Below are 24247 nucleotides of genomic sequence, written 5' to 3' on the forward strand. Positions count from 1 at the left end.
CATGGGTTCCACCACTTCAAGCCTCCAATAAACAGTGGTGGTATTGCACCGGTTGATGGGAGTCATCTATCACCTAGTACTGCCTGGTAACACAGAGGGACGGCATTCCTCCATATGGTGTGGGTCCCACACCTCGACCCCTGCTTACGTTGGTTCACACCTGGGTGGTCGCCCACAGTGTGCTTGTACATGGGGGTTATACCCAGGATTACTAACAGTCCCACCATCGTGATGGTGCAAGCAGAGGATTTGGCTGTCACAGACTGTCCGGACTTCGCCAAAATTGGGTCCACTTGACTTGAGTGTCACCTGAATATCAGTTCCATCAGCATTTTAGACTCCCAGGTAGCAAGTACAGCTTGTCTGGCATATCTGAGAGATAATGTCTGTAACAACCTCAAGGAGCTAATTATTATCGAAGTCAGTCATTAAATATAAAATAGTAGCATATATATTATTAACAGAATACTGTGTGTGTGTATGTATCTGAGCATCTTGTGGCACCTTGGGGTATTTGATACCTCCCCCCCACATTTGATCTCATTAAGTGTGAATCATTAAGTATGAATTTTTGTATGATAATCACATTTGATTCATTATTATTAAATTGGAAAAGTTGAGCTATAAAAAATTTTTTAAGGGCACGATGTATGCCAAAAAGCATTGTCTCTATGGAATCTTAACATGAAATTTTGGTTTCTTTCTTCTTTAGGCCACTTTCTTCATTTATGTCACTCTGGTGTGACATAAGCACTGGGAAAGCAAAAATGAGAGTAGGAATGATTATAGGCCTAATGATTCTGACGAGAACAACAAACAGCTGTATAGAGAAATAGAGTGAGCCAGTAAATAAGAATGTCTTATAATGGGGGATTTTAACTTTCCAGATACTGACTGGAATTTGTGAGTTGGTCACTCACAGACTAGCAAGACTTTTGTGGATTTATTGGATGACTGTTTTCTACAGCAGCATGTTAGAGAGGCAACCAGAGGGGGTAACACTCGATCTGATTAACAGCAGTGATTATTCATGCATTAAGAATTTACAGATAAAGGAACCACTAGGTGGCAGTGATCACAGTCTATTGATTTTGGATTTACTCAAAGGTGTAACTACCATCGGGGATAAAGGGAGAGGTGACTACGGTGGTCTCCAACAGTTTTTAAATTCTATACAGTGGGATCAACTGATCAGCAAATTCTAAATGGGAAGCATTCAAGTAATAAATCATAGAATCTACTAAGCTCTTCTTACCAACTAAGAAATACCATTCAAAGTAAAGGCCTAAGTGGATATCAGATAAACTGATGAAACTCGTGGCAGAGAAGAAAAGTGCATAGGATACATATAAATTATTGGGCGACAGAGAAGCCTATGACAGATATAAACTTATCTGTAATCAAGTCACAAAGGAAATCAAGCAAGTGAAAGCAGATTACGAGATATTTTAGGCAAAGGGTGAAAAGAAAAACAAAAACTTCTTTACTTATGCAAACAGTAGAAGGAAGGGGATGAATCAAATTAGTCCAACTGATATCAATGATTCAATTGTTGATGATATTGCTCAGGTTACTCTGGCAAACTGAATTAGTATTTTGCATCTACATTCACTCATGAGGAATTCTTTAGGAATGGGGATGCTAGCCATTTATTGAACTCTAACAGGAAGCTAATGACAGGTTTTGTAACAACTGAGAGGAAAGTGGAAGAGAAATTGTTGAAGTTAAACATAAGGAAAGCACCTGGGATGGATGGGATCTATCCAATTATATTAAAGGAGGCAGTGAAGGAAATAAGCAAACCCTTAGGCATAATAATGAGAGCATCCTTGGATTCAGGGAAGGTCCCTGCAGACTGGAGATGTGCAAAAGTATCCCCAATTCACAAAGGAGGATCAAAGGGTGACAAGTAATTACAGACCTGTCAGTTTAATTTCTGTTCCAGAAAAAATAAGGAAGTCGCTGGTAAAAGAAGTAATGCAGGATCATCTAGACAAGGCTGAAAAAATTTTACTTCAGACACAGCATGGGGATGTTAAGTGGAAATCTTGTTTGACCAATTTGAATGGATACTACGATGTGGTCACAAAGGAGCTGAATGCAAAAAATAATTTTGATACCATGTACCTGGATTTCAGGAAAGCTTTTGATACTGTTGTACACAAAATCTGCTCTACAAATTGGAGCAATGCAGCATAGAGGATAAGTTGCTGCTATGGATAAAGGGATTGTTGAGCGGAGAGAACACAGAGAGTGGTAATTGATGGACATTGTTCTTTGTAGACTGATGTTTTTAGTGGAGCCCCCGGGGTTCAGTCTGTTCCTGTTTTCTATACTTATCAATGATAATGATGAGAGCATATCAGGCTCAATGTCCAAGTTTGCAGATGACACAAAGGTTGGCAAGGTGGTTAATGACAGTAATGACAGCATGCTACTGCAGCAAGATCTAAAAAAGTTAGACAGATGGGCTGAGAAATGGGGAATTGAAGTTTAACATTAATAAATGTAAAAAAGTACTGCATATGGTAGCAGTAACCTCAGAGTAACGTACCAACTGTGTAGTACTACACTCAAGGTAGTGGAAAATGAAAAAGACCTGTGGATAACTGTGCAGTTGGATATGAATTATCTCTGAGCAATGCAGACAGGCTGCCAAGACAACTCATGGAGTTTTGCCAAAGAATATACAGGAATTTTGCTAGCAGGGATAAGGAGGTGATTATCCCATTTAGTAAGGCAATGGTCAGGCCACATATTGAGTACTGCATGCAGGTTTGGAGGCCTCATTTTAGGAAGGATGTAGAGCTGCTGGAATGAGTACAGAGAAATTAAATGAGATGGTGAGGGGAAGAAACAGATGCTGTTACCAAGAAAGGCTTTGGTTCTGCAAATTACAGTGCCTAGAGACTAGGCACCTGCGAAGTGGTCTGATTGAGGTGTTTAAGGCTTTGAATGGATTGAGCAAGATAAATGATGATAGGATTCTTCCTGTTGCTCAGATGACACACATGAGGGGGCACGAATTCAAACTGAACAATGACGGTTTCAGATCAGATGTGTGGAAGTTTGCCTTTAGCCAGCAGATGGTTGATTGCGGGAACAAAACTTCCATCTATTGTGGTGGAAATTGATAATTTAAATAAATTCAATGTTTTTACCAGTGTTATTTGGAAAAAAGTGTTACGTTACCTAGAAATCGTCACGAAACCCGATGCACATGCGTTGTACTTGTTGGGTGTAGTGACACAACAAGTACAATGCATGCGCCCAAGAAAACTCAATTGTACACAACAAGTAAAATTGAGCAGTGACGCACTACGTTATACAGTTATATCAGCATAATGATTAATATGCGAGTGACTGTGACAAAAATACACCCCAGCGTTCGAAGGAATATCGTGAAAGAAAGAAAGGGAAGTTGGACGGAAATATGAATCCAGATGAAATTTAACAAGAGTGTTTCATTATGCCTGGGAGTTCTCGAACTACACCCAAAAAACTAGAGCTGAAATAATGAAGGAATTATTGTTATTTTGTTTTTTTTTTTAGAAGCGTTAGCAACTAAGGCCATATTGCTCCAGGAATATGCAGTGGTCATTACCTGACCTCTCCGCATCCTCGTATTTGGTGGTCATGGGCTCGAACCCTGGTCTAATCAAGAAGCATGTACTATGCACTGCTGGTCCTGCCCACCTGGCTACGAGGCACCAATGAAGGAATATCGTGAATGGATGAAAAGGAAATTAGAATTTCAAACTATTCTGAATCGTAATGAAATTCAACCACAGAGTTCTACTGTGCCTGATTTACTTATCAGGAATCTAAAACTCCAGCAGAACGAATGAAGGAATATCATGCACGAAAAAAAGCAAAATTAGAAATGGCTAATAATGAGATTCCTGATTTCATCCCTATAGTGTCTACACAAGCTGACAGCGAGTTTGAAAAACTAGCATACAAAAACCCATTTGGATTTAGTTGTAATGTTTGTGATTGTTTATGGTTTCAATTAGATTTGAAACCATTTCCAACAACTTCATATGAATTATTTCAAAATTAATTTCATTTACAAGAAGGGAGTACTTTCATGACATGTCATACAGGTCATACTTCATTAAAAGAGGGACAGATACCAACTATGGTCACGTCAAATGGATTTATATATCCAACATATCCTACTCATTTGCTCCACTGGATGTTGTAACTGAGTGTTTGATATCACCACGATTACCCTTTATGTAAATTTGTCATTTACGTTATGAACATGGACAATATGGGATCATTGTACCAGATAAATGTACCAGTTAACGTAAATATCATGGTTCATAAATTACCTAGAGAATTAGATGACAATTATGCCATTAATGTACATATAAAATGAAGACTCATATATACAAGGATATGATGATTTATGTAAGAGTCTCTTCTTCTGTGTGCAGAAGAAAATAGTGAAAATATAGTTACGATATTTGATAAATTCACCTTTGTATAAATTCTAAGGCATAAAAGTGAGTAAATTTCTTGGGGACAAATGATGATAGTGAATAGGAACATTCAGATGAAATTATGGAGCCTGTCAACAATGATGATGAACTATTGTTAATTCAACAACAAAGATTATTATGGTCTGAAGATAAATATTTATGTATAGCACCGGGTCAGAAATCATCTCGAACAAGTTTCATATTTGATATACACGCAGAAGAACTTTCTTTTCCAGCTATATATTTGGGACATGCAAGAAAATTTAAAAATGGATCGAAAATTACTCCCTTTATGATGGCATAAAGTGAAATTCGTAGATCTGATCGTTGTGGGGTAACTCCCCAACATTTGCTATACATGGCAATGAAAATTATGCAAATGTGTGCTGCAGAAAATTTGCAAATTGCATTTAAATCTACAAATGCATTAGTTGCAGATGAAACCCATGAAGCGGTGGCACAAGATTTATACCATGGATATCATTCTGAAGAACAATTAGCAAGTATGCGAAATAAAATTCATAAAATGTCAGTGACTGAAACTGCGGGACTTCCATACATTCTACCATTATTGAAAGAAAAACCGTACGTGATTACTATATATATATAGATGTGGTCGATGGATTGGTAAATGGTGCAATCGGTACTTTAGTATATTTCGAATCTGAGGACGACGAAACAGTTAAACAAGTATGGATGAAATTTCCTGTGTCAAAAATAGGACATAACCTTCAATCTTGTTCGAAACACTATGTGAAAGATAAACATTTACCTAGTCAATCCATACCTATTATAAAACAATCAACTATGACTCCATTCAAGAACAATAGGAAATTAACATGTAGACATACACAATTTCCTTTAGTATGTACTTGTGCTTTGACTATACATAAATCTCAAGGAGGGACCTTCTACAAAGCTGTATATAATTATGAGAAAGATCATCAACAGCAACCTGTATATGTGGTGTTATCTTGAGTGACCTCATTGCAGTGACCTCACTCCAGGGATGTCGTTAGATATAATTCAAAAATTCATAAACAAGAATTTGATGCTGCATTCCATTGAAGGTGCAAAATTATTGGAAGAGCCACTGGATCGTATACCGATAGTCCTCGCTGGTGATTTTTCAATCTAGAATTAAATTCTGAGGCTAGAAAGAAGTTTTGTAAATTTATGAAAGATGTCTTCAATTTAGATATTAAGTCAAATACTACACCTAACGGAATGGCACGTAATGTATTTAGTAAATACTACACGTAATGGAACGGCACGTAATGTATTTAGTAAATACTACACATAATGGAACGACAATCAATTGATAGAGTATTCACTTGGGAATTAAAATCATTTGTGTGTCAAAATATACATCTTATTTCAGTTACCATAGACCAATAATTTTAGTGTTATTATAATATATTTTATATGAATTATTCATTGTACACTAGTACAATGAAAAATTCCATTCATTGTATTTCATTGTACTGAAATTATTTTTTCAATAAAAATAATGCAGCAATACTTTTTTTATTTTACTGTACCAGTTTCATAATGAGTTCCTGCTGTAAAAACGTTTTTAACAGCTGCCACTGTAACATTATCAGTGACACTATCAGTCTCAGAGTAGAGCGGCAGCAACTCATTATGTACCTGGTACATAAATTTTTTTTTTTATTTTTGACTGATGCTGTATAAGTTTGCTTTCTTGCATCATTTGCCACTGCTAATGCTTTCAGCCCCATTGGGAGGGGTTTTTTTTGGTTGTTTTTGGAATAAGAAGACTAGTATTCGATTATGTTTTCTGATCTATTATACAAATTTTTTTAAATTAAGAACATTTTTTTAAAGCTTTCCACTTTAAGCAATTTTTACTATATTTTCCAAAAAACCTGATTGGTACACTGAAGACAACACATCCCTGCTGTTTTTCTTTTCCTTTTTTTGTGCATGAGGATTAAACATCAATAAGTGGATTAATACATAAATAACATGAATATTTACTGAAATCCCAACTATGGATGTAATTAACAAGAGAGCTAAACTTATAGACCTGTCTGGATGTGCCTATCTGCATTACAAAATATATAAACAATTTTAAAAATAAATGGTGAAATCATAAAACCATTATATCATTTGCATATTTCTTAAAAACTTATCAAAGAGCATAATCAAACAATATGCAATTTAACATAATTCAGAGCCATTTGTGGCCAAAACATGCAGCTTGTATTCTGAAAGGGAGAGATATAATTATATAAAACTGTATATTTTTTTGATTCTAGCCCTTGACAAGATGTTATTGTGCAAATGATATAACAATATCCATGATTTCACCATTTATTTTTTTTTAGTGTACTGTAGATAAGCACACCTGTCTTAAGTTCAATCTCCAAAAGATACCTAAAGTTTAGATATCTTACTTATTCCATACATGGTTAGGATTTAAGTAAATATTCCTGCTAATTTGGATTTAAGCAATATTTCTGTTGGTCATATGAAATTTTATTTAAAATCCATATCAATTCATTTTTATGATCCATATTTAAGTATGTGTAACTAATGTAATGTGTAATTGCATTAGTCCAAATGCATTTTTAAATTAATCCAAGCTCAAGCTATATCACTAATTAGCTCTCTCTCTCCACACACACAGTCTTACCATTAATATCTAGGCACCTGAATATCTGCTACAAATAATCTTTATTTACGGGAAAACTAACATGCGCAGAAACATTTAGCCTTTATGAAAACCTCTAGTTTCTGTGGAACACACTGTGCTAGTTTTTGTAAATGTCCTCTCCTCCGATATTTTCTACCATTCAGCCTTAAAAGTTTTTGTTGTTGTTATTTTTTTTATTTTTTTTTTTTTTATGAAAACCCCAAACATGAAAGGTATCAAAACCTATAGTACTTAGTATCATGCATGGGTTGAAGGAGAAGTATGGGAGAGGGGGATGGTTTTTAGGAGCATTAGCAACAAAGGCCATATTACTCCAGGGATATGAGGTGGTCATTCCCTGATCTTTCCACATCCTCCGAATTTGATAGGCATGGGCTCAACCCCGGTCTAATGAAGAAGCGTGTGCTACGCACTGCTGCTCCTGCCCATGGAGGCACCTTCAAAGTTGTAACCAGTTCAATTCTTTTTTTTTTGGGCAGTCTCTTCTCACATGCACCCAATGATTCAATTCATCCCAGAGGTTCTCTATGGGATTGAAGTCAGAGCTCTGGGCTGGCCAGTCCAACCTTTCGCCATCCATATCCTCAAACCAGTCCATCACAACTAGAGTATGACACAGAGCATTGTCCTGCTAATTCAGGTATGAGCCTTTCCAAAATACTGCCACACATAGGTGATGCATTATTGTCTGACACCTAGATAGACCTCAGCATTCATGGTTTTATCCAAAACAACCAATGGCCCTAAGTCAAACCATGAAAAACAGCCCAGACATTGCTGCCTCCGACAAACTTCAATAGACAGGATGATACAGTCCAGCAAGTAGTTTTCTCCAGGCATTTTACACACCCACAAACGACTGTCAGGCTGGTAGACTATGTACCATGAATCATCACTCCAAAGCACAGCCTTCCATTAGTCTACAGTCCAAGAATGGCAAGCCTTACACCAAGTGCGACAGCATTTAGCATTAGTTAAAGCTGCATGGCTATAGTAACCCATATCATTCAGCATCCTGTGCACTGTACTGGTGCTGACATGTGGCCCAATTGCCTCATTGAAGGCCTGTGTATGTGCTGCAACAATGTTGACCTGCATTGCGAGTGGATGATTCTTTGTAGGGTTCTCCTGACCTGTTCCACCAACTTCGGAGATTTTCTAGGTTGTTTCGTGACAGTTTCAGCACAAGTCAACTTCCATTTGCCGATCACATCACAAATCACCAACCTAAGGATCTTCAGCATCACTGAAATGTAGTGTAGAGCCTGATTGCTTATGCAGAACCCCATTATTTATCATTCCACACTGGAAGTTTGTTAACTCTGTCAATCATGGCATCTTGCATTCATAGTCATACTGCTTGAAGGCCTACAAGCATATGTCTGACATGTGGTGCTTGGGGTAAGGGCTGGATATTATTGGTAGGGCAGTGTTTTGTACACACACACATACATATGCACAGTGTTTCATAACATATTGGCCATACTTTCATGATTGGTTCCTGAAAGATTCATACAGACTTCAAGTATGAAAGTACGTAAGAATCAAGTATGGCCAAACATGATTTCATGGTTGGTCATAGTTCTTATAAAGTATGCTTGCATTTCTCTTTTTTTTTACTCTGTGTTGCTTTTTGATGAAGCTGACTTCCGAGAAATGACATAATCAATTTTCCCAATACTAATGACAAAGCAAAAGAGAATCTACATGCCACCATTCCAGCCAAGGCACTAGAAACAAATTAGTATTAACATATGGGCAGAAATTATTGCCAACTATTTAATTTTTTTTCTCCTCAGGAAGATTAGTTGGTGAATCCCATTCCAATTTTTTAAGGAATGATTTCATTTATGTCATTTACAATATGAAGTTCCCTTTGCTGTGTGATGTCACATGTGGTTGGTTTATGGATGATAGTGCTCCTCCACTTCACTTTAGTCAAGTAGCCAGAGGCTATTTGGTTGAGCATGTCTCTGATAAATGGATACTCACTCACTCAATTTTTACCTGTGTCACAACGTTTATAGATATTGTAAATAGATATTTACAACGTTGAAGCGCTTTACAACGTTGTAAATAGATATTTACAACGTTGAAGCGCTTTACAAATGTTTAGAATGCAGCTGCCAGCAATTTCAATCAATTTGAAAGGGCGCCTCCGTAGCCAGGTAGGAAGGAGCAGCAGTGCGTAGTACACGCTTCTTGATTAGACCGGGGTTTGAGCCCGTCACCACCAAATACGGAGGATGCGGAAAGGTCAAGGAATGACCACCGCATATCCCGGAGCAATATGGCCTTAGTTGCTAATGCTCCTAAAAAATGTGATGTGAAATTTGAAAGCATCAGGTAGTCCATGATGAGACATGTATGCAATCATTTTAAACACTTCCTTTGAAAGTAAGCTGGATAATTGTTCGAAACAAAATGATTTCAAGCATATACAGTGGAACTTCTCTATTACGAACTTCTATTTAACGAATTTCTCTATATTTCGAATTTTTTCGCAAAACATTGCACCTTGAAACGAAATTACATGTAAAATTAACCCCATATAACGAAGTGTTAGTCTCTCTATAACGAATTTTTAAAAAAATTAGTAAAAGCATTTCTGAAGATTTTCAAGCATTTACTACTAAACAGCCGCTCAAATATACTGCCTCCTTCCTTCCAAAATTTCGCATTAGCATCTGGAATTAAATAATCATCCTTTTAGTGAACACTTGTGGCCCGTAGGAGGGTCTTTGTTTCATTTTTGTTACAGTTATTAAACCAAATGGGTTTTCTTAACAGTGGTTGTAAACTTTACAGTAAATAGGATAGATTTGTAAATTGATGTTGACTCAGGGGAAAACGAAATTCGCTGCGGTAAACCTTTAGCATGTTGCGGCGGCAATACATAGAATGCTAACATAGTTGGTTTTTAGTAACACCTACTGAGTGACATTTGCATCTCACCTCAATTGTACCACGTGACCTTCATGTCAATCATTATATGATATGTCCGTGCTTGTCTAACTGGACTCCCAGTAGATGGTTTTCATGATTTTTTTTTTTTTTTTTTTAATTTCATTCGTCATCAATCACATAGGCTATATGCTCTTGTATTTTTTTATGAAAAGTAACATACATTAATCATAAATTTTCTTTTGTGTATATATGAATGAAAGCAGAATAAAAGAAATTCACAAAGTCATTTCTTCAAAGGCAGTGATACTGTTGAATTGGCAAGCGAACGTCACTGAGTAGGCGGTACCTGTACTAACAATTCACTATATGGCCAGCGCAGCGAAGTTTGCGGTGTATGTATCGGCAAGAGCTGCAGTCCAGTAATTTTTACAATTGCGAAAACAATGTCGAAGAGAAAGTGTTTAAGTAGTAATGATAAAGCAAAGATTATTATGATATTGACCACGGTTTTAAGAAAAAAGATGTTGCGGAGAAATATGGCATATCTGCAAGCAGTTTATCTACAATTTTAAAAAAATCTAGAATCAATTTTAAATGCAATTGAAGGAGGAGCAGACAAGAAGTGAATTAAGTTGTGTATATACGAAGATGTTGATAAAGCTGTTCTAAAATGGGTGCAAATGATACGTGAAAAGAATATCCCAATATCGGGTCTAATAATTCAGCAACAAGCTCTGAAATTTGCACACTCCTTTGGACATACAGAATTTAATGCAAGCACTGGGTGGCTAGATAAATTTAAGAAGTGCCACAGAATTGTGGAAAAGGTTATTTGTGGAGAAAGTGTTAATGTAAGCGAAGAAGATTGCAACAGTTGGAGGAACAATACCTTAAAGAAGATTTTGGAAGAATATGAGCGTAAGGATGTTTTTAATGCTGACGAAATGGGTTTATTCTTTAAATGTTTACCGAATAGAACGCTCGCTTTTAAGGATGATAAATGTTTTGGCAGAAAACAAAGAAAAGAAAGAATCACTGTGCTAGTTGGAGCAAATATGACAGGAAGTGAAAAATTAAGACTTTTAGTCATCGGAATATCAAAAAAACCCAAGATGTTTTAGAGGCACAAAATCTTTGGAAGTTGACTACACCTTTTAATAAAAAAGCATGGATGACAAGTGATATTTTTGAAGAATGGATATTAAAACTAGACAAGCGTACAAAAAAAGGAAAATCGTGTTGGTAACTAACAACTGTCCGGCACATCCTGCCAGTATTTCTACCAAACTTAAAAGCGCGAAGTTGTTTTTACCACCAAACGTAACGTCAAAACTCCAGCCAATGGACCAAGGCATTATTAAAAATTTTATAAATTTCATTATCGAAAGAGAATAATAATGAAGATTGTCAATGCGTTATCAGAAAATAGAAACTTGGAGGTTACAATTAATCTTAGAAATTGCATCTCTGAACTGGCAAAAGTTTGGACAAAAGATGTCACTGAATACACTATTCAAAATTGTTTTTTGAAAGCGGAATTTGCATTGAATACAGAAGTCGAATGACTGGACGAACAAGATGAACTGCCCCTTTCACAACTGAAAAACTTTTGGACATTATTAAAATCGTCCAGAAACATCAAAAATGAAATAACACTGGATAGTTATGTTTATGTAGATCACAGCAGAACATCCAAATGAAGATAAAATACTGCTGAACAGTGTTAAACGCGACCATGATCACAAAGAAATTAACGATGACGCATCAGAACAACCCACAGAAAAGCCAAATCGTAAAGAAATGATTAACGCTTTTAAAACGGTTCGTATGGGTCTACAGTTTTGTGAAAATGTTCCTGATAATGTTTTTAATGCTCTGAACAAATGTGAGGTTTTCTTTGAGAATCAGACAATTTTTTAATTGTACTGTGCAAACGAAAATTAGATTTTTTTTAATTTGTGATACTTACTGGCGAAAATTGTGTAAACATAATTTAAATAAATATGTTTTTGAAATAAAATACATTAAAAATAAATGTAGATTCGTTTTCATTTTCTAATTAGATAACAATTTCTAATAAAAAAGATATTCTCTGTATAACGAAATTTCTCTATAACGAATTTTTTCGCTGGATTTATTGAATTCGTTATAGGGAAGTTCGATTGTATTTATATAAACTTGCTTCATTATGAGACCATGAAAGTGGCCCACATGTTATGATACATCTTGTGGGTGCGTATACGTGTGTGTGTGTGTTAATAGTAAAAAATAATGCAAGGAAGCATGCTTATACAGCATAGCAAAAAAAAAAATAATCTATCCCTCTAAAATTTGTGTAATTCTTCCTTAAATTTATTCAAACTATCAACTTCCACAATACCAGATGGAAGTTTGTTTCAACAATCAGCTAATAGGATGAAAGTAAACTTCCACACATCTAACCTACACCCATTCTTCCTCAATTTAAATTTATGGCCCTTATATGTACTGTCTAAGCAAGAGTAAGGATGCCATCAAAACCTTAAACATCTCAATCAGATTTCCCCATGGAGATCTGACTGAGATCCTAGAACCTAGTTTCCAGAAGCTACAATTTGCAGAAATCTTTGAGTACTCTTTTTGTTCTCCTCACTAATCACTGCTCTTCTCTGAACCCATTCCAACAGATCTGCATCCCTTCTGAAATGAGGCTTCCAGACCTGTATGCAATACTCAAGATGTAGCCTAACCACTGCCTTATATAACAGAACTAGCAGCATCTGCGAAAATTTTGCAATTGGCAGCAGAGTTTTTCTCTAGTTGTCCTAAAGAAATGTAGTCCGTGTTTTCTCGTGAGCAGGTAAGCCAGTACGTGTCAAATTGCAAATAGCTGTATTCTAGTTGTACCTGTTATGAAAATTCCTGAATATCGTTGACAAAACCCTATGAGCTGTCTGGCACCTCTGTAGCTAGGTGGGCAGGAGCAGCAATCCATAGCACATGCTTCTTGATTAGACCAGGGTTTGAGCACGTCACCACCAAATATGGAGGATGTGGAAAGGTCAGGGAATAACCACCGCATATCCCCGGAACAATATAACCTTAGTTGCTAATGCTCCTAAAAACCAAATAACAACAACAACTATGAGCTGTCCTAGAAATTCATCTGAACTACTCAAAGAACTTTATATCTGACTGCACAATTATCCACCCCCAGATCCTTTTCATTCTCTACTACCTTGAGTGTGATAATCACACAATCAGTATGTTATTGTAGGGCTGCCTACCTATATGCAGTACCATGCATTTGTCAATGTTAAACTCCAATTGCCACTTCTCAGCCCATTCACCTAATTTTTCTAGATCTTGTTGCAGTAGCAATACTGTCATTAACCACCCTGCCAACCTTTGTATCATCTGCAAACTTAGATATTAACCCTGATATGCCTTCATCAGAATCATTAATAAATATAGAAAACAACAATGGGCTGTTTGCCAGCCCACTGTTATTTTCTATATTTATTACCAGATTCAGTATTCAACAAAATACTGAATCTGGGAAACTCAACTACCTGAATGTGAGTAATTCTGAAATATACTAGAAGAAATGAGCAAGAAACAAAATGCATACTTACCAACAAGAGCTCGCAGAACTTTAGGATTTGCATACTGTTCCATTTCTCTCAACCAGTCTGGAAGACAGTCAAAAGTGGGTTGGCAGCTTATGTCATATACCAAAATAAGAGCATGTGCACTGCGATAATAACTTTGAGTTATAGAACGGAATCTTTCTTGACCAGCAGTATCCCATATCTGGAGCTTTGAATATAAAAAATAAAATAAGAACCAGAAAGTTATAAGTTTAAGCCATTTTGATTAATTCATTACTAAAGCGAAGGATGATTAATTTAATAATTATTATTTATAAAAGTTTGAAATTAATAATATATTGGGTCTGGAGGTGGGTAATGAAGGTGTGCGGGAAAGGAAGGTGTGTGCACCACACAGTGACAACCTTGGCCTCCACTCAAAATCCTAAAATACTGATGGCACTGATATACAATACCCATCAGTCTCCTTGATCTGTGTGCAAAACTCAGCTTACACCTTCAGAACAGTAGCCTGGTAGTAACCCTGAGTATATCCCAAGACCAATACTCCCCAACCTTTTTTAAGTGCATTCACATATTTATATGCATAAGTGCCTACTGTCTTCACTAAGTCAGTCCATCATCTATCGGTAATAAATTGAATCCCACCATACCAATTTTCATGAAATTTTATATTCAGTTCTTTTAGAAAGATTTGTCAAGCCATCCCAAATTACTTTGCAAGGAGAGAGAGAGAGAGAGAGAGAGAGAGAGAGAGAGAGAGAGAGAGAGAGAGAGAGAGAGAGAGAGAAAGAGAGAGAGAGACTTAAAGTATATAAAGTAATAAACATTCTACAATTATAATCAAATTGAATGACTAAGTTTATAGAACATAAAATTAGAATTTTATTAACAAGTGGGTAGTTGATTGGTGAAACAGACTTCTATGTTTTGCCGTGGAAGTTGATAGCCTAAATAAATTTAAGGCTGAGCTGGACAGGTATTTGGAGCGAACAGAGGGGTGAAATCAGAGCAGTTTTTTTTTTGGCTGATGCTGCATAAGCTTGCTTTCTTGCATCGTATGCCTCTATTAATGCTAAGTGTTCCATAAAGTTATAATTTTACAAAGACTGGAACGAAAGTAAGGCCTCCTAAATTTTTGCTTTCAAATGTGGCATTGTAGATCATTTCGTGTGTCACTGAGTGGTTATTAGAGATCTCTAGTTTCACCACACTGAGTGGCACCATGGCCAGTCTCATGAGGGCAGCACACAGATAGTTCAAAATGGTGGATATTACAGATGTATGTATCAAGCAAAGTGTGGTGATTGAATTTCTTCTTTTTTTTTTTTTTTTCACGCATAGTCACAGGTGACAAAACCTGGGTTCACCATTATAACCCTGAAATGAAGAGATGGTCAATGGAGTGGCACCATCAAAATTCACCACGCAAGATTCAGCAACGCCATGGCAACAGTGTTTTGGGATAAAGATGGGATCTTGCTTGTGGACTTCTTGGAGCGTGCCACCACAATTAACTCAGCTCAATATGTGGAAACATTGAAAAAGTTGAAAGCCTGAATCCATAGAGTTTAACTGGACAAAAACCTTAATGAGATTCTTTTTCTCCATGACAATGCACAACCCCCACACCAGTCTGCACAGAATGGAGGCCACTGCAAAACCAGTGTGCACTGTTCTTCCTCACCCCTCTCATAGCCCGGATCTTGCACCTTCCAACTATCACCTCTTTCGCCCGCTGAAGGATGCACTCCGTGGAACCATTTTACGGATAATGACCAGCTCAAGCAGTGTTCACAAAGCCGTCCAGAGCTAGAGTAAGGACTTTTACAGGATTGGAATACAGCATCTGACTCAGAGATGGCGGAAGTGCATAAAAAATGGTGACTTTGTGGAAAAACAAGTATGTTTATTAATGATTGAGGGTTAATTGATGTATAAGTCATCGCTGTAGGAATTAAATTTTCTGAGGGAAAAAACATACCGCTCCTTGTAGTAATGAATTAATAAGAAGATAACTATATTTACTTTTTGGTTCTATTAATCACAGAAAAAGAAAAAAAAAATCTAATGTCCCTAATATGTAAAAGCACCGCAACGTGTTTCATATGGCAACAAATTTGGTTGATATTTAAGATTCTCACAACAAAATCACAGCCAATTGCCAACTAAGGGATATTTAAATCATTTTCTCAAATGGTTTCAATTTTTTCAGCAACACACTGATTAAGAAATACATTTAAGAATAAGGGTATTAAATTATTACTGTACAGCATGCTGGCCAGAAATCACTCAGGTGTGAGCCAATGTAGGAACAGTCAAACACCTACTCTTCTCCCCCAAACAGATTAAAAGTCAAGCAATACTAGAATGATTTGTAGCAATACTAGATGATTTTCATTAATTATCACCTAGTGTCAATATAATTATGATACCACTGCTTTACTCAAAACAGACCTGAATGCCCAAAATATGTCTAGGATACAAAGGATTGATTAAGCTGTATGAAAACGCATGAAATAGCATCACAAGACAACCTTTTGTGTTTGGATTACCATAAAAACAAAACAAAGGTAATGATATGTTTTAAAGACTCTTGTGAAAACCCACTTGCAAGGCAGATGCAAATGGATTTTTGATTCAGTGGAGACAGAATATCTCTTGGATGCATATATCTCCAAGCTAAGTAGCCTAATAAGCAAACAGTTAATGATACACTACGGACTTTATTACCCTGGAACTTACCTTAAACAATGCAATCCAACTCTGAATTTAAATGATAGTATTGCTGAACTATACATAATATGAGGCTAAATGCTAAAAAAAAGGATAGTTTAGCCACTTTTTTCAGGTTTGGTAAATAATGTATATAATAAGCACAGTAATTTTCTATCACAAGTTAATATTAACACACATGAAAAATACAGAAAAATTAATACCCAGAGAATCAAGTTACCTTTACTTTCTCTCCATCTACTTCAACTGTTTTTATAAGAAAATCTACACCTATTGTTGCTCCCTGTCCAGGAGGAAACAAACCCTAGAATGATAAAGACAAACAAGCAATAATCTGTACTTCACAAAAGAAAAATAACAAGTTCTTTTATAATAATTATAACAAACTTAAATAATTATTCCAACAGCATAGAACTAGACACAGAGTTTGTACTGTGGCAACTGAACCTTCAACAGTGCTACCAATAAGTTTACAGAATCTATGGAAGACTATTTCTGGAAGGTTTTGAGTTCATCATAAACAACTACAACACAGCAAAAAAAAAAAAAGAGGAAGAATATGGGGGGGAAGAAAAATATGGGGAAAAAAAGAATAAAATAATTTCTTTTAAATATATAAGTAAAAATTCAATTAAATACATAAAATGTATGAGAGAACATTAACTGAACCAAATATATGCTGGTTAAAAACCAATGTTAGGTGTTAACTGTGATACATATAAGACACTTAACTGCATATGTACAGATTTTATTATATAACTCAAACTTTACATTTTATTATATTATATTATATTTTATTTTATTATATAACACAGACAGGATCTGGAAAAATAGGGTAGATGGGCTGAGAAGTGGCAACTGAAGTTTAACATGACAAATGCAAAGTACAGCATATGGGTAGCAGTAACCCCAGAGAAATCTACCAACTATGTAGTGTTACATTCAGAGTAGTGGAGAATGAAAGAGACCTGGGGGTAATTGTGCAGTCAGATATGAAGTTTTCTAAGCAGTGCAGACAGGCTACCAGAGTAGGTCATGGGGCCTTGTCAATGATATACAGGAATTTTGCGAGCAGGGATAAAGAAGTGATTATCCGTTTGTATAAGGCAACGGTCAGGCCACACCTTGAGTACTGCATACAGGTCTGGAAGCCTCATTTTGGAAGGATGAAGAGTTGCTAGAACGAGTTCAGAGAAGGGCAACAAGACTGGTGAAGGGAACAAAGGAGTCCTCTTACCAAGAAAGGCTTAAGATCTGCAAATTGCATCTTTTGCAGACTAGGCAAATTGCAGCTTCTGAAGAATCTCATCCGCATTGAGCAGGCTCAATGCGGATGGGATTCTTCCTCTTGCTCAGATTACAAACCTGAGGGGGCATAGATTCAAACTGAGGAAAGACAGTTGTAAATTGATGTACAGAAGTTTGCCTTTAGCCAGCAGGTGGTTGATTGCTTGGAACAAACTTCCATCTGTTGTTGTGAAAGTTGATAACTAAAATAAATTCGAGGCAGAACCAGACAAACATTTGGAATGAATGGCTCGGTGAAATGGGAAGGGATTTTTTTTTTTGGCTGATTCTGTGTAAGCTTGCTTTCTTGCATCATATGCCTCTACTAATGCTAATATATAATATGGATAATGATCGTATTCATCAAAATAATTAATCCTCTGACCAACTTCTAGTGGTCATGCCAAAATAAAAACAATTCAAATCCTGCTCTGCAGTTTCTCTCTGCAATGGACATAATTTACAGATAGAACGAGCATATGTACAGAACAATTACTGACATAAAGAATACAGGGCTAGATTCCTATGGATCAAGTGATCTAGTGGATGTTCTTACTGGAACATAGTTGATAATCGTCAGACTGGAGATGGCAGGTTGGCACTAGTCCTATGTTAAGCAAGTCTTTCAGACAGTCTGATGAAAATGAAATCCTATATGAAGTTCTGAACAATATTAGTATTGCAGTTGCTGGTAAGAGAAGGTGTGTGTGTGTGTGTGTGTGTGTGTGTGTGTGTGTGTGTGTGTGTGTGTGTGTGTGTGTGTGTGTGTGTGTGTGTGTGTGTGTGTTGATATGTCTGGGAGAGCTCGTAGTGCAGATGTGAGGGAATATAATCAGATTGACTGGAAAATGGAGAAACAGCTAGCAGTGCTGGAATGGGTGGAAATAATGCAACAGATGGAATAAGGGTGGGATATCCACCTGCCTGTTACTACTAGCAGTTAAACTGGAAAGAGAGGGGAATAAAAAGGTATTGAGACCTTTCTAGTGTGCATGAAATAACTCCTTATTAGCCTGATATATGCAGATTGAACTATGGAATTCCACAAAGTACTGTCAACTGGATATAATATCATTACTACTACTACTGTGATATGATCATCCATCTCAACGTCAACACTGCAGCCTCTGTTAGGATGTGAATACCGAGTATTAAATCTCTCAACTCACTTAAATGATTCAATTATTAAAACGATTCAACTTCAAGGCTCATGTACCATATATTCACTTAAACCATTCAGGTTTTCATGCAAGTCCACAACTATCCAGATGAGGATCTGCATGAAAGCTTGAATGATTTGGTATATCCAAAAAGGATACACTTTTAAAAATATTTCTTGAGTAAATGTCTAAGAATATGAAAAAGGTTGTTTATGCATAGAAATGCACTTTCATCATTTCTACTACCCAGGTAGTATGCATGCATCATTCAATGAGTTGCTGAGGTATTGCACTGCTTTGAATAAGTAACACTTCACCATTGGAGAAGACTAATATTACTTATTCTTGGCAGATACCACCACCCAGACAGTGGGCAAGTACCCTGTTGTTGCAATACCCGCCGAGAATAAGTAACATTAGTCTCCTCCACTGGTGAAGTGTCACTTATTCAAAGCAATGCAATACCTTGGCAACTCGTGAAGGTATTCTCAATATGAGATAATTAAACAATGCATGCATACTACCTGGGTAGTAGAAATGATGGAAGTGCATTACTCATGTATAAACAACTTTTTTCATACTATTAGACATTTAATCAAGAAATATTTTTAGATTAAACACACCCACCATCAAGCATCTCTCATATTGTGGAATTATACTTCATAACTGGGCTCATATTGTGGAATTATACTTCATAACTGTTGTTGCAATAGGGTTAACACTATTGCAACAACAGGGTACCTGCACGCCCACCGATGAGTAAGCCAACAAGCCTCAAAACGGTGCTGTCTGAGTGGTGGTATCCATTGAGAATAAGTAACGTTAGTCTCCTCCACTGGTGAAGCGTTACTTATTCAAAGCAGTGCAATATCTCAGCAACTCGTTGTGAAGGTATTCACAATACGAGATATAATTAAATGATGCATGCATACAACCTGGGTAGTAGAAATGATGGAAGTGCATTACCCATGCATAAACAACCTTTTTCAAGGATATGCTTGTTGGAAATACCAAAACATTACATCACAATCTAATAAATTCCTCTTCTGTTCCTTAGTCAGTATTTGGATTTTATTGGCTCCTTAGTCAGTTGAAACTAATCACCAACCTGACCAGGGCCAAAAAATACTTTTGACTAACTTAAACAAAAACCATACAAATCTGTGATCATGTTTATTATGCAAATGATTTTCTGCATAAATTATATTGTAATTCACAATTTCAAATATCATTTTTAAAAAATGATGTTCTTTTTATGCTCCAGCATGAATACATAGGCCACAGGAGTGTATAACATAAGTCACTTTGATAATGAATACAATCATTAACTGTATTTAATGATCACTTGGGCTCAAATCAAGGTTAACCCAAACATGTACTGCAGCACTCTAAGGATACATCAGGCCCTCTTCGTTTTTTTGCATGTAAACCGCCAATGGCTTTCTGTCTAGTGGTATGTCATTTTATTTCCCACTGGCAATAAAAAATAATAATAATAATAATAGCCCTCCCAATATTTAATTCTGTTACATTGGCTGTAGAGATGACATTGCACATAAAAATACGTCCATAAATTCTGTTCTCTTAAGGTTGTGATAACAGCAATGATGCTGAGGGACTCAAAGTTGAGTGATAGCTTTCCACACTGATGGCATGGAAAGTCAAGTCACTAAAGACTTGACTTTCCATGACACTAAAGATTCTTCCTCTTGCTCAGAATAATCACCTGAGAGGGCATAGGTTCAAATTGAGAGGGGACGGATGTGGGATGGACGTGGGGAAATTTGCCTTTGGCTGGCGGGTGGTTGGTTGGTGGAATGGACTTCCATCCCTTGTCGTGGAGGTTGATGGCCTAAATGGGTTTTGGGCTCGGCTGGGCAGGTATTTCGAACGAACAGAGGGGTGAAGTGAAAGTCGTTATTTTTTATTTATTTATTAATTTTTTTGGCTGATGCTGCATAAGCTTGCTTTCTTGCATCAAATGCCTCTACTAATGCTAATGCTAAGACAAGGCTCCTCAGGCTGGTTTCCTTCATGTGTTCTCCATTTACGGTGATTAATTTTTTATATCACCTTTGAAGATAATTAGGCAACTGAAAAGAGCGGCTGAAGCAACTGATAACTGAGATTGTCAGAAAGAATACATAAGCTTGTAGATTGTAGGTGGAAATGGACATGGTTGAGATTGGAACTAAAGCCATAGTATGATGGGAGTTTACTGTATTCATGCTTTTTTTGATGGTGACGTTGGCAGTTTTTCTTGGAGCTTGCTGTAATAAGTGTTATCCATGATAACAGAATTATTTGAAATGTTGGTAACAACTATGATAGAACTAAATTTTGAATCTGCTTCCATCCATTTCATCTGATCATTACTGAATTAGTGCCAACTCAAAATAACAACTCTGCATTTTGTACAAATCTGCCTTCAATGCCTATGTATAACAAGATGAGGTATCAAAATTTTCCAAGAAGTATTTTTAAACTCTTAACAGAACTATTAACAAACTATTTTTTTTTTTTTTTGTTTAGAATGGTGCTTCATTCATCCAGGTTTGATATAAATATACAATTTTTTTTTTACATTTCTCTAAAATGATGTATCTGTTTTAGGTATCCCACACTACAGACATTGTGTCCAATCTTGCCATATTTCATGTGATTTCTCTTTCTTTATCTAACAAAACATCTTTCCCTGTCTTCAAAACTGATTTTTTCCTGTTTTCTTACACTTTCTACCTCAGTTGGATATTTATCGTCTCTAAAAATTTGATTTGGTCATTCAAGTGACAAAGAAATCAAAATCAGTTAAAACGGCTCTTTGTGGTCACTTTTTTTTCAGTATAACAAAACAGTGATCAATGTTTTTTATGGCAAAAAATTAAAGAATCATTCATAACATTATCAAAGAATGCAGTGAAGAAGTAGGTGAGTGAAGCAGAAATTTAATTTTATAAATCTGGAAAAGATTTAAGCCAATTTAAAGTTGAAGACCAAGTTTAGTTCTAATACAGCAGTAGTTATGAGTGATGAACGTTAGGAGGAGAGAGAATATATATATATATATATATATATAATCCATTGTAAAACTCATAAAATTGTGTTTATTTAAAATTCAAGTTTTAAAACTGTCAAATTCAAAGATATTTCGCTTAAGAGTGAAATATCTTTGAATTTGACTGATGCTGTTAATATGGATGAGCCATAATAATATTTACCAATTTCCTGACATAGATTTAATTTTAGCAACCTTAAATACTATTAGCAAGTAGCAACAATTAAATCATCTATATTTCTTACTGTTTTTAAATTTTTCTATTGATATAATTGATGCAACAAGAAGATCAATGCCAACTTACACTAAAGCATATGTCAGAATCCTTATTAAAATGAGTTTTTAAGAAACTTTTTATTTTTTTTATACTATCTGGTTTCTTCTGGCTGAGAGCTAAGCAGAATTAAAAATTTCCAGTTTGCAATTTCTAAGTATGCAGGTTGGTGTGTATACATTGAACTTATGGAAGTATAGACGATGAGGTCAAAAATAAGGATAATTAGGTTTGAAATAAGGCAATGCATGAATTTTAACAATGTTTATGAAGTTTGGGTAAACTAAATGAAAATTTGGATAAAAAATGAATTTTTTAGGCTAACTATGTGAATACTGTGTTCACATAGTTTAGCATTAACATGCACATAATATAAAAACTACTAACTTTAACAATTTTTGAATTAAATTTTAAGTTTTCCAGAATGTCCTACCTGAGTAAATCTCCTAACAAGGCAAGTTTTGCCCACACCCGCATTTCCTACCAAAACAACTTTGAAGAGAAATTTATAATCTTCCATTACAGAATGTCAGTGCATCTAAAAAAATGAAAGCAAATTAAGTCAGTTTATTTATGAATAATATTTAAAAGCCAATGTCTTGGAACAAAATGACAACTGTCAATTTATCATCATGATTACATAAGATAATTTTTATGATAATGAAACATTTTGAAGAGTATAAAGAACCTGTACATAATTAGGGTGGAGTGAAAGTAATGCTTCTAACTTCATAATCTTGGCACTAGGTTGCACAGCAAGTTATAACTAGGTTCTCCATGAAGTTATAACTCTGAATGAACTCAGAAATGTACACAGTAGCATTTCTGAGTTCATTTATAAGTTACTGTGTTAAACTGAAGCATCTTTGAACAATCACTTCAAACAACATTCAATTATTAAATTTAAATGCCAAAATTACCTTGAGGCACTTAATTCCTAAAAAAACACAGAAGTATTGCTTTAACAAGAGAATGTATCACCTCATGGCAGCCAGGGAACACTGGCAAGAATTTCGTTGCTGGAATTTGAAGGTGCTTCACATCCTCCTTATAACCAAATTTGGCCATATGCAACTTTATTTTGTACTTAGGGCTTAAAGAATAGCTCCAAGGCAAAAGATACAACTCTAAGGAAGAACCACAAAGAAATAGTTGGCTTCCCAACCAAAACTTTTTTTTTTTTTTTTGCAAGTACATTTTTATTTTTGAGTATATCTATTTGTTCAAAAATTATGCAATAGGAGGCATTACTTTTCAGCCCACCCTCAATATCTATAAACTATGCAAGGACAAGTGAAAAGAAATATAATTCTTATTGACAATAAATAGACACTTCTCAAATTAATTTTCATAACTGTTATGTTTCTGTTAACTAATGCTTAATATCCTGATTGTAAAAATCTTTTCATTTCTGCTAGTGTGTGAAAGGCACATATTCATATCATTGCAATCTATTAGGAATCGAATTCCTGCCATATTACTTTCCTGTTTTTCATGGTCACATATGGCTATACAGAGGACAGCCAAGCACTTTCCAAAGTTAATAGATTGGTTAGAAGATTCTTGATGTATCAACTGCAATGATTATAGTGCACTAATTCTTATCTTAATAGTAGACAGGTTGAGTGTATTTTTGTCTGTACAATATATGTGTAAATGGACTGATCTGCATGTTGTGCAGGCTGAAAAATCCTATTCTCTTGACCAGAAGTTGCTGGAAGGGGTTACTGTTGTATGCTGCATTGCATATGTCCTGTAACAAAATAACACCTTCAGCCTAATATCTAGGTCTTTTGTTCTTAATTCCACATTTGAATAAATGTGATGGTCTCAAAATAGTGCAAGTGAAAGGAACAAATATGCAGTAATTATAATCTACTCAAATAACACTGCTGTGCATTAAACAGAAAGAAATGTTTTTTTTTAATCATTTGAAAGTACATGTAGGTGTGCTTTCGATTTTTTTGGGTTTGCGAACTAAAATTCTAAATGAAAACAATGATGGAATATGATTAAGATAAATAAAAATACCATATAATAATGAAAGAGGAAAAAAAAAAAAAAAAAAAAG

At 35.7% G+C, this 24247-nt stretch overlaps 1 protein-coding gene across 1 annotated transcript in view; it reads right to left on the reverse strand.

Moving 5' to 3' along the window:
• The window catches only part of LOC150090621 (ras-related protein Rab-30-like), a 33072-nt gene extending 10376 nt beyond the window's left edge, over positions 1–22696 (reverse strand). The window contains exons 1-3 of the mRNA XM_090386828.1: positions 22610–22696; positions 16621–16704; positions 13689–13872 (exon numbers count right to left, since the gene is read on the reverse strand). Coding sequence (XP_090242954.1) covers positions 13689–13872; positions 16621–16704; positions 22610–22696 — 355 coding nt within the window. The remainder of the gene's footprint in view (positions 1–13688; positions 13873–16620; positions 16705–22609) is intronic.
• Positions 22697–24247: the final 1551 nt, after the last annotated feature.

The sequence above is a fragment of the Mastigoproctus giganteus genome, chromosome 1 (assembly GCF_048544385.1).
Source record: "Mastigoproctus giganteus isolate SK-2022 chromosome 1, ASM4854438v1, whole genome shotgun sequence".
NCBI classification, from domain to species: Eukaryota; Metazoa; Arthropoda; class Arachnida; order Uropygi; family Thelyphonidae; genus Mastigoproctus; species Mastigoproctus giganteus.